The sequence below is a fragment of the Antedon mediterranea genome, chromosome 9, assembly GCF_964355755.1.
Source record: "Antedon mediterranea chromosome 9, ecAntMedi1.1, whole genome shotgun sequence".
NCBI classification, from domain to species: domain Eukaryota; kingdom Metazoa; phylum Echinodermata; class Crinoidea; order Comatulida; family Antedonidae; genus Antedon; species Antedon mediterranea.
In genome coordinates, this window is record NC_092678.1 from 20,059,578 (window position 1) to 20,072,281 (window position 12,704).

The window sequence follows — 12,704 nt, forward strand, 5'->3', positions numbered from 1 at the left end:
CATGCTGAAGTATAATCCCATGCTGAAGTATAAACCCATGCTGAAGCATAAACCCATTCTAAAAAGTATAATCCCATGCTGAAGTATAATCCCATGCTGAAGTATAATCCCATTCTGAAGTATAATCCCATGCTGAAGTATAATCCAATGCTGAATTATAATCCCGTGCTGAAGTATAATCCCATTCTGAAGTATAATCCCATTCTGAAGTATAATCCCATTCTGAAGTATAATCCCATTCTGAAGTATAATCCCATGCTGAAGTATAATCCCATGCTGAAGTATAATCCCATGTTCAAGTACAATCACATGTTCAAGTACAATCACATGTTCAAGTACAATCACATGTTATTTTTATTTTATTTTATTTTATTTAATTTTCAGGCAAACATACATGACAACACAGCGGTGCAGCACCCTGAGGATTGCCATGAGTGCAAAGCACTATCGAGATGGCTCTCCATATACTGCACTAGAACATATAAGACAAACATATACACAAGATGCTCTACATAGACAAAGATTGTTCAAGTACAATCACATGTTCAAGTACAATCCCATGCTGAAATCTAATCATTATCATCCTTGTTGTGTTACTGATAGATTTGAGAACTTTGTTAAAATTATCTTTCTGTTTCATTGTCACTTACAGTGGGAAAATTTCAGCAATGCAGAGTTGACCAACTTCTTGATGATGCTGGATAAAGAACAAGAAGACCACATTGCTGAAATCCGTCACCGATATGCAATGAAAGCGATACGTTTACGGGACTGTATGAAAGCAGCCAAGAAACGAGAAAAAGGAAAAGCATAAACGAAGAAATACATAAACATATGCAGAATATAAATTATTATTTTAAATACTGAAGAAAGTATAATGTATACTTCATATTAATATTAAATTATTAAATATTGTTGAATTACTAGGTCATCAAATGAAATGTTGAAATTGATTATGTTTCAACACTATAGTGTTTGTCATAATAATAACAAAATATATGAAGACTATTGTATTTCATCATCAAATGAATTAAAATAATGTTAATGACATATTTCAATTCAGCAATTTCGTCGTCATCATGATATATTTCAAAATTAAAAACTAAACAATTTCACAATATTCCATTATAAAAATTAAATAAAATCATCATGTTGATGGTATATTTCAACATTTATGTTATCATCAAATGATATAAAGCTATTACGCTGAAATTCAACGTTTCTACTTGCTTATATCTTATCATTGATGATGACAAAATTAATGTTGTAATATATAATCTTGATATCAAAAAGGTCTTTGTTTCCTATGAAGTTTCCATTATACTTTTATCAGTTATTATAAGTTTAACTGACTTCTATTACTATTTTCCTAATATATTTTGGATCGAATACATGCTCTGAATTTCCACATTCCATCCAAATTTGAATAAGTACTCAATCGGAACAAAATGTAATGAGCTTTGATATTATTATTTTGAATTCTAATTTTAGTTGAAATTTATCAACTTGTATTACAAAAACATACTAAGAAAATCATTATTTTGAAATATTTTTGCATGTTTTTTGGTTAAAATGGAGAAATATATAGCCAAAATATAAATAATTCTGAATATTTTAACAATGAACTTTTGCAGCATTATCTAATTATAGTTTTTTTCATACTTGGTAAAGTTTTAATTAAAGTTAATTAACTGATAGGTCAGGATGCTAGGAACAGGAAGTTAGGGTCATGAAGCTAGGAACAGGAAGTTAGGGTCATGAAGCTAGGGTCAAAGGTTGTTAAGTGTTAGCTAATTCAGAAGATTTGTTAAGTATCTTAAGTGAATGAGGCAGGAAAATTTAAACAGATAGGATATAATTATTGATCATGACAACTTAAGCTGTGTTTCAAGCATTACCAATTCTCACATCAATCAATGACTACAAGAAAATCCTCTGAATAAAGTCAGGTAAATTAAAGAAAATTAGCTCTTTTAAACATTGATGGAAGGTTTGCCTTACCTGCTGTTAGTACAGTAGATGTGTGGATATTCTACATTGTTTTATTTTGAGTTAACGTCTGTCTAATTATTCATTATTAATGAATATAATCTATATTAAGATTTGTTTATAACTAACCATATTGATGTTTCTTTCAAATTAAATGAGTTATTAATATAATGTCGCCATTAAACCTCCACCAATTGGGTTGTCCCAATGATGTTAGAAGGGGGTTAATATTACCCTTATAACCCATTTGATCTTATGGTGTGGGTCTTTGACTATGACATATGATTCTGTCTGTAAACTTTGCGCATGTTTCTCTTCCAATCACATCCATCCATTCTTGTTGTCGTGGCAATACAGTGTTTTAACATGCTGAACCACAAATAATTTATGTTCAAATAATGTTTAATCCTAATAATACTGTATTGTGTTATGACTATATTATCACAAAGTTTATTAGTTGACTATTCAATATTTATACAAGTTCGTCATTGTTGACGTAGTTTGCCAATGTTTTAATAGGATGCAATGAATAAATAATTCCCTTTGTTTTCGTCCTCACTACCAATAATTAATTTTCTTATAGTACATTGCATTATTTGCTGTTAATTGTAATAAACACAATGCCAGCCTTTGTTGTCTGATCTGAGAATAGTAGGCCTAGGTTTAGAATCCGTCAAGTTTTTTTTATACAGTAGGTAGACCTAAAGCTCTGTCTACACTATCGAAATGTGATGTGCCCATATATGGACATGATGATGTTGTATCACCACGATATTAGGGCACATCACACTTTTTTGGATAGTGTAGACAGAGCTTTAGTCAAGATTGTCTAGGCTAGGGACCATCTATCAAATCACTTTGACACTCTCTGGCAAGTGTATGCATAATTTTTATTATTTTTCTAAAATGTTGTTTTTTAAATATCTTTTATTTTGGAAAACTGCAGTGTTTTGCCTCAAGATCTAATGCTTTTGTCGATTTTCTTTCAAAATTATTCCACTCTTTTTTTTTTTTTTAACTCAAAATAAATATGAAACCCAAAAAAAAAAAATTAAAAACACATTCTAACCTTATACTGATTTTTTAATAGTATTTTCCATATTTGAAAATTAATATTATTTTATTTTGTTTTTCTTATATTCTTCATAAACATTTACTGTAACTCTACCCATGCTAATTGTTGTATATGAATATATTTATGTTTATATCTAACTGTGTATATTTAACTCTGTAAAGTGATTTGTAAATAACATGTATATCATTGTATATATTATACTGTAAAAAATGTATATAATGCTAGGCTTAGGCTAGGTTATTTAAATTAAAGTGTTTAAAACCTTGTAAAAACCTCTGATGTTTATACACTTGACCATTGTAATTAAATGTTTGCATGGCGAGAAAATGCTAATCATTTTTACGGTACACCATGTAATTAAAAAAAGATAAAAACATTTTTTATTCGCAGTTTTTGTTATAACAGTGTTTTACCATATCGGTATATGCTGTATTTAAAGGTATAGCAAACACAGAGGTCCACTGGATAGCATTTATCATAAAGATATAATAAATCATTTTTCAATATAATTCAATTTTTTTATGAAATATTATTATGGGAAAAAAAATACAAAGACAAATGCTTGAGTTATAAACATCAGAACGTCAAAGTTGAGGTAAAGATAGGAGTATTGTTAAGTATTATTTTAAGATATTGAAACAAGTTATGTTAAATAAAATGATATGGTATTGTGAAGTCCATTGTTAAAAGGTGCTACCGTTGTTATCTGTAAGTTGTTGATACCAAATTAAATCTCTGTACTGTACTGTATCTATACTGTGTGCAGTATCTTAGGAAAAACCTGTAATACAGTATCATATGAATTACAGTTGGTGCCTTTAGTCAGAGTCAGAAGCCTAACCTTAGTGTAACACTAGGACACATGTGATACAATGTGACACTGTATTACAGCATTTGCCTGATACTGTATATAAAATGCCATACAGTATGTGTAAATTTAGCACAGAGACGAAGGTGACTGTTCCCATTCTTTATTTAAGTCTAATACACCATGCAAACTTTTTTTTTCACTTTATTTTCCACTTATTCAAAGATAATATCTTTAACCTCATCCAAAAACGTCACGATATATTAACATTACAATTATAAATGACAGGTGTGGTTGCAAGCCATTGATAACCCCTTCCCTCGAAAGTAGTCTCATGGGGTTTTTATAACCCCTAAGGAAGCTGTGACATGTCAAAATACTTTACTTGATTCCTTATTAACAAATAGGATACCTTGATTGGATTGTTAATTATGAATATTAATTTCAAAAGAAAATATAACAAGTTAAATTAACCTTCTGTGAAATAAAAATTAAAAATTAGTAATCTTTGATGGTTATTTAAGTTCTGCATGATTATTTATGGTTTGCCTTTGACATGGTATTAATTATTTCTAATTAATTTGTGGATGACTATATGGAAACCAGCAAGTTCCATAAGTTTGCTAACAATTATATCGATTTGATCATCTTGTAAGATAAGAGAGTTAATGACAGAAATATCCTGTAATATTGAATTGAAAACAAAGAATGATAACTTATATTAAGATGACGTTCATTTTTTAAGATATTGTATTGATAAAGTTAAGTCGGATACATAGAGTTTCAATAAAAAATAAGTCTTAAGTATTAAACTCCTTGTTTATAATATTTTATAAGTTTGGTTTGTTGTGTGAAAGAAATTGGTTATAAGGATTTTATGATTCAATAAGTAACAAAAAATAAAGCTCTGTCTACACTATCAAACTAGTCTGACAGAAAAAGTGTGATGTGCCCAAATATGGTAGTGATATTCTCAAATATGGTAGTGATATGTCATCATCATATCCATATATGGGCACATCAAATTTTTTTGTCACATAAAGTTTGATAGTGTAAACAGAGCTTTAGATAGTTTTGAAGACAAATTATTTATGTATTTACTGTTTTTGATGATTGAACAAATATGCAGGCATATACATTGAATCATTCCATGATGGACATCCATTGCAGTATGTTCCTTCATTCTCCAATCAATCCAATCCAATTTTTTTCTGCTCAATGTTTGTTCGATACTTCATTTGATGTCAGTGGAATATATCATACCTTGACGTATGTAATACAACAATGTACTGTATTAGCTGCTAAAGGGTAACATAGCAAATGGTGCGTTTGGACTTTATGAAAAATATGACTCGCAACGATCTTTATATTTTGGTTTATCTAGTTGAAAAATGAAAGTGAAATTTTGGAGGATTTTTAGGTTGTTTGATATAGGGTTGAATGTTGCGATATTGTTATTAGTATGTCAATGTCACATTCACTTACTATAAATAGGCCCACAGTCTGGATTATGTGTATTTTAGTACATTATAGTTCGAGGAATGAACCTGGTTAAACCTTTGTGGTCATTTTTCCAATCAATTACATCTGTCTTGATACTAGGCTTATTTTCTACCTCTCGATTACCAGATGTTTAACCTGTATAATAATAATATAATAATTATTTCATTATGGAATCATTTCAACATTCTGGTTTCTTTTGTATATTTTTATTAATATTTAAACAAATTTTATAGAAGAAAAAAAATAAAAAAATAATTAAATAATATTTATCGCATAATATACAATCTACAATAATGTAATTAATTGATATAAAAAAATGTATTAAATAAATAATATCATTTGAGTAAAAGAACAAATCACACATCTACACATAATCAAACATCGTATATCTCTAACAATTTTTTCAATCTTCTACCGACTAAAGCCGAAGTATAGTCGTTATCTCGGAACCGTTCTATGGTTACCACCAGGTAGGCTTACTTCATCAAAGCTTCTATGAATGGATGTACTGGTTGGGAGCAGAAAAACTAGTAGACATACCCAGTACCGTTTTGATTACGATCAATCGGGAAATTACCTCACGACATACATAATCATCAACGTTTACCATTGTAGTTCCATTTCTCCTTAATATTGTTTTAGATATGTAACTATTATTTTTATAACTCTAAAAGTTTAATATGAAAGTTACACTATGTTTAATTGTTTGCATGGTAAATAGACATAGGCTTGTAGTAGCTTAGTGGTTAACGTGATTGCCTTCCAATCCCGGGGTTCAATCCTGACCTAGTGCTAAGGTCTGGGTTGCACTATTTATTTCTTAAAAGGAAAGTTGCAATTGGCCTAGCATTACTCTAGAGAGTGGTTGTAGCATAACAACTAAACTGTCAAGAAATTATCAACTTTGCTTTATTTCCTTTCTGAAACAGACGGTGTACCGCAATTTTTAGTGTTTATTCCCCAAGCAGGATTATTTTTTTAGTTAATTCAAACTATTGTATGGAATCATTTCAACATTCTGTTTTCGTCTTTTCCTTAGTTTACTTCTTTTATAATGCTAGTTAATAATGACACACTTTCTGCTAGGCCTATAAATCCATGCCAAGAAGAAATAGTACAACACATTTATTTTATCCTCAGGAAATCCATGACATAAACAAGTTCTTTGTTGTGTACTGAATTTAACATAATTCCCAGGCTATTTTACATTATGTTTGTCTAAAACATCATAAAAATATAATAAAAACAAGAATACTCCATTTATACCCGAAATCCCCCAGATACTAAACTGTTCCAGTTCAAGCTATTTCCTTAATTCATCTTGAGACTATTTTTACACAATACAATAGAAAGTGAAATATTGGTTTATTTTACTTTGGACATATGTCAGGGGTTTATTTTTTTTTAAATATTGTCATTATGGCGATAAATCGCAAATAATCTCCAGAAGTAATTAATTAATTATACAATGTTCCAACAAACGAATTGCAAATTTGTTTGTGTTTTCTGCATAGCTTACCTGTATAAACCGACGTAGGCCCTTTCCCCTCTGAGAGGAGAACATATACCTCAAAAAGTAACTAACGAGCAATTAACAGACCTGGGTAGTGTCAATTACCAATAAATATTGCTGATCAATTTGGTTTAGTTTACTGGCCTGGACCTGTTAAGGTTAGAGATAGACTGCTGACATGTTGCAGTAAAAGTGATACACTTTATAGTCTTGAGAATGATTGTTGCATTTTTTATCTCAATGGCCTACTTCAGAACGGTTTCATTTTTTGTTTCTTAAGTAGGTCTCGTCATTCTCAACGGCCAGACATAGGTTATATGTATAATTTGATTATTTTATCAGAATCATCACTCCATATGTTGAAGTAGTTATTCAATCTTCTGATTATTCACCCAGAGGTTTTAATGTTGTAAATTGGACATCATTTTAAAATTTATGTTTGCCGCCCTCTATCTTTGAAAACATTATTATTAGGTAATACTCACTATGTAGGACGTCTATTGCTTTTCTGTTTTCTTATTCTTATTCCTTCAAAAGTGTTTTAAGTTGTTTAAATTGAACTGGCAATTTTTTATTTGTTTGCCGCCCTCTATGTTTAAAAACTTTATTATTGGGTAATACTCAGTAGCGAGTCGTCTTTTTTATTTATATTTTTTTTTTCGTATTCTTATTTTTTAAACAGTATATTAAGTTGTTGAAATTGAACGATTTTTAATTTGGTTGCTGCCCTCTATGCATGAAAACATTATTATTAGGTAATCCCAAAATAATAAATACTGTATCATATTTATTTCTCTTCTTTTATTATAAAAACATAATCTATATTTTCACTTAGAATGAGAATTCGAAACATATTTCATATTTTCACTTACAGTAGAATTTAGAAAATACCCATATTTAGGAAACACTTTCTGACATGAACGAAGGCAATATGATTTAACACTAGAGTCAAGGAACTTGAGGGGATACTTTCTTTGGCCCTGAAGGTCCCCTAATAGATTTTATTTTTATTTTTATTTTATTCAATCGAAACCAACAGCGATAATTACCGCCACTAACAGGTTTGATACAACAAAGCCAGGACTGTTTAAAGCACCTTGATTGGTCCTGACATTGATCAAGGGCTTCTCTTGTCCAGTGCCCACCTTGACCGGAGGTCTGAGGCAGATACTAGATGCAGGGGCTGCCATAAGAGTCAGCAGTGCTGATTTCAAATGCCTAACTGGACCCTAGCTCCGTATACAGCACCCGCTATTCCCAGATGGTCTCCCATCCAAGCTCTAATCAGGCCCAACGTTGCTTAACTTCGGTGATCTGACGAGAACCGGTGTTTCAACGTGGTAAAGCCGTATTTCAGAGAGATGTTCTACTGTATAAAAATCCAGATACTGTTTAAAACAAAGTTTCAAGATAACAATCTAAATTTTAAAGACCAGATTGTTTTAATCAAAATATATTTTCTGACATAAAACATAATAACAAGTATTACTTTTACATTTTTTTTCTTTTATGTTTTCTAAATAACGTATTAATGTATAGCAACAATCTAAACAAAAATGTGTTTCTTAATTTTTAAATATAATTTTCTCTAAATCGCAACAATAATTGTGAGAAATAACCTGGACCAGGATTTGAACTAGTGCACTGGAATTGGTAAGAAAAATATGCCACATTTAGTCTATGGGATATTGACACACACGTCTGTGTTGTTCTTTGTAATAATACCAATGTCCTATAGAATGGACATTTTAATAAAAACTGTCCAGTCTGCCTCCCTCTATCAAGAGGTTAAGTTTTTCTGTTCACGGTATTTCTTGTAATGCTGCGTTATGTCCTGGTCTAGCTGGTAATACATTGGAATACGTATTGAAGGTTTCGGGTCCAAATCCACAATGTTGCAGTGGTATTTAAATAAGTTCCCATTACCTGAAGATATATGTTGACTTGCATCTTCCACTCTAAGAAAAAAGAAAAAAATAATAAAATAATTTGTAAATATCAATAGTAAATAAATCCAGGTGATGTAGGCTATACAAGCTTCCATTCTAGTTTTCACCTCCTGATCTCTTCTTATTTTTGCACATATGGCCCTTCATACAATAATCATTGAGTTGTTGGCTCTCTCATTAGTTCACTAAATTTAGCTTTTAATCACAGGTGCTGTTTATGCAAATCAACCAAATATGTTTTTCTTATTCTCCTTAGTTTGCAGAGGCAACACATACAATGTTTTTCAGAGACTAACAATGTAGAGATGTCATTTTGGTAAGTGAATCTATATTTTTGTTTTTGATACAAGCCAAAGAACTTTATACATTATAACCTTCATAGTTTTAAAATGTGTGTAATTTATTTATTTATACAATGAGTAAATAGATTCAAGTGTACACCAACATCAAACACGTTATCAATCGATAAGTAATCAAGAAATATTTGCAACAAATAAATACAGAAAGCACTAAATTTTAGTCAAAGTGCTGTTTTCTGGGAAACATTAACCACAAACCATCACAAATTTTTACTTTTTCTGTTTACTGCCCTCAATATGATCGTACAGTGGGAATCTGTAAACCTTTCTTAAAGTAATTTTTTGTTTAATTTATACACAAATCCAATTGGAAAATAATCTGTTCTGTTCCAACTTAATGCGGTTTCATTTTCTTTTTTCAACTTCCTCAATATCAAACTTACTTTGCATTTGTTGTCCGTTGCATGGTAACCATGATAGAGCAGTCCTTTGTTGTAGCAGCTATTAGGAACTCCCTGATTTTTTGCACGGCATAGTCAATTGTTTCTTTCGTACTGTTGTTTCTAGTGACCTGGGTCATCATAGGTAACTGGTCTATAAAATGTTCATTAAATGGTCCTTCTAGAGAGTATTTCTCTCTAAAAAAAATAAAGAAAAACATTAAATGAATTCTCTCATTGATAGCATGTGTGCTATCAATGACAGCAAATATTTTTTCTAGACACATAGCAAAATCAAATATACTGTAGTGTATATCTGAGTTATCTAGAATCCAACTTGTACCATTTGATAGAGAATTGAGGTAAGGCATTACACCTTAGCTCATCATGATGAGAGTAGTCTTGGTAAACAACCTTGTTTTGTTGTCAGAAGTTTGCGGTACACCATGTATGTTAGTTCAACAGTTCTTTTCAGAACTAACATACGTGGTGTACCGCAAACTTATATCAACATTTGATTGTGACATGCAAACCTTCAAACAATATACAACCTTGTTTTACTTTATATAGACCAATAGGTGGCCAGTGACTTTGATTACAGTATCATATTATATCCTTACCTATCTTCTGGGTGTTGAGATATATGTTCCTGTAGTTGTTGATAAAGTGGATAGATGCCCTCTATGTCCAAATCATCTAATCGTTGCACATTTAATATACGATCCAATATACAACCAACTGGCAGAGAATTATTTACCTTATCTATGTATTTGTAGAAATTAATAAAAACAATATCATGAGAGTGTTAATAAAACGTCCCTTTAATAGAGGTTAGCCAATATCATGAGAGTGTTAATAAAATGTCCCTTTAATAGAGGTTAGCGATAATGGTAGTAGTCTACTGTAGTATAGTAGTCCTCCCAATCGTTTCACAAGAAAGTGTCCCTTAATAGGGATGTTTACTGAATAGTATATGTCTTCTGAAAAATTTAGTATTATGTCTTCTGAATAGGAGTGTGCATTGAATAGGTGTGTCCTGTTTAGGAGTGTGTGCTGAATAGGAGTGTGTGCTGAATAGGAGTGTGTATTGAATAGGGGTGTGTCCTGGATAGGAGGGTGTGTCCTGGATAGGAGTGTGTGCTGAATAGGATTATGTACTAAAAAGGGGTGTGTCCTGGATAAGAGTGTGTGCTGAATAGGATTATGTACTGAATAGGGGTGTGTCCTTGATAGGAGTGTGTCCTTGATAGTAGTGTGTGCTGAATAGGATTATGTATTGAATAGGGGTGTGTCCTGGATAGGAGTGTGTGCTGAATATGAGTGTGTACTGAATAGGGGTGTGTCCTTGATAGGAGTGTTTGCTGAATAGGATTATGTATTGAATAGGGGTGTGTCCTGGATAGGAGTGTGTGCTGAATAAGAGTGTGTATTGAATAGGGGTGTGTCCTTGATAGGAGTATGTGCTGAATAGGATTATGTACTGAATAGGGGTGTGTCCTTGATAGGAGGGTGTACTGAATAGGGGTGTGTCCTTAACAGGAGGGTGTACTGAATAGGGGTGTGTCCTTGATAGGAGGGTGTACTGAATAGGGGTGTGTCCTTGATAGGAGGGTGTACTGAATAGGGGTGTGTCCTTAACAGGAGGGTGTACTGAATAGGGGTGTGTCCTTGATAGGAGGGTGTACTGAATAGGGGTGTGTCCTTAACAGGAGGGTGTACTGAATAGGGGTGTGTCCTTGATAGGAGGGTGTACTGAATAGGGGTGTGTCCTTGATAGGAGGGTGTACTGAATAGGGGTGTGTCCTTGATAGGAGGGTGTACTCAATAGGGATGTGTCCTTGATAGGAGGGTGTACTGAATAGGGGTGTGTCCTTAACAGGAGGGTGTACTGAATAGGGGTGTGTCCTTAACAGGAGGGTGTACTGAATAGGGGTGTGTCCTTGATAGGAGGGTGTACTGAATAGGGGTGTGTCCTTGATAGGAGGGTGTACTGAATAGGGGTGTGTCCTTGATAGGAGGGTGTACTGAATAGGGGTGTGTCCTTAACAGGAGTGTGTACTCAATAGTAGGGAAAGAGAGTTTCTACTGTATAACATTGTAGTTAGACAGTTACTACGTGCTGATAAGTTACTAAATAATGCAATTCCAAGAAACTTATACTGTAATTACTTCATTAAATAAAAACAATTCTATATATATTGCTGCAACAATTTGCACTAATTGGCTTTTGGCACGGTGCCTTGCACGGTAAACCACAAACCTCAGAGGTCCTTCAAACGAATTTGTTTTGTTTGTTTCATTTTTATTAGCATGACTTGTAACAAGTTATTTATTAATATCTTTATTAAATTGTTTGCGATGCAGTTGAACGATCAACAAGATCATTAACGCTCCTGCAGGAGTAGTACATGATCTAAGAAGGTAAATGTATGCAGCTCTTTATGACCTTTGACATGTATGTCTTCTGACCTGTATATAGGTCTTCACGACTTCTATACAGGTCATTGGAACTGCAGGTCATTGGAACCTTGGCGAGTAACAACATCCGTCTAGGTTAGCTTAAGTTGCACTCACATGGAGTTTCCAAACTTACCTGCACCACTCGGTTTAAACTGACTCTCAAGGCACTGGTTCGTAGTTTGAGGTCGCTTTACTTCGATATTACCTTCCGTGGCTATGAGTACTGTTTGTATTAGATGTAGGAAGTCTAGCAGACAGGAACTGTGAATAAGACGCCAACAAATATAAGTAGTATAAAAGATAATAATAAAAATAAATTGGTGTTATAAAACATGTTTATTAATCTCTCCGAAGGCTACAGTAGCAATATATGCAAGCAATGAATTAGGCCAATGTAGCAATAAGTCAACAGTGAGGAATAATCTTATGTTATTTTGTACCTATATGCATATGAGATTAGTATATTAGGAAATATATATTGAAGCAATTAGAACATAATTTGTCATATTGAAAAGGTCGTGCACAGGTAGGATGTACCTGCCTGAACTAAGCATCCGCGAATGGTACCTGTTATATTACAAACAGAAAGTACACTAATGCTAGTTAACTTATTCTCTATGCACTAATGTCATTTACTATCTAATGTAACATATTATCCACCAACAAAT

The 12,704-nt window shown here is 32.4% G+C and overlaps 1 protein-coding gene and 1 pseudogene across 6 annotated transcripts in view; one reads left to right on the plus strand and one right to left on the minus strand.

Moving 5' to 3' along the window:
* The window catches only part of LOC140059179 (ras association domain-containing protein 1-like), a 39,718-nt gene extending 38,785 nt beyond the window's left edge, over nt 1-933 (plus strand). For 4 of the 6 annotated variants that reach the window (XM_072105032.1, XM_072105037.1, XM_072105035.1 and 1 more), the window contains one exon: nt 653-932. In XM_072105032.1, the coding sequence (XP_071961133.1) occupies nt 653-814 (162 nt within the window). In that variant the 3' untranslated portion in view covers nt 815-932. Of the gene's footprint in view, nt 1-652 lie in introns of all 6 variants that reach the window. The other 2 variants (XM_072105034.1, XM_072105033.1) reach the window with 1 other exon arrangement.
* Nucleotides 934-8,124: 7,191 nt separating this feature from the next.
* Nucleotides 8,125-8,242, minus strand: LOC140059657 (5S ribosomal RNA; annotated as a pseudogene).
* Between the last annotated feature and the right edge of the window lie 4,462 nt (nt 8,243-12,704).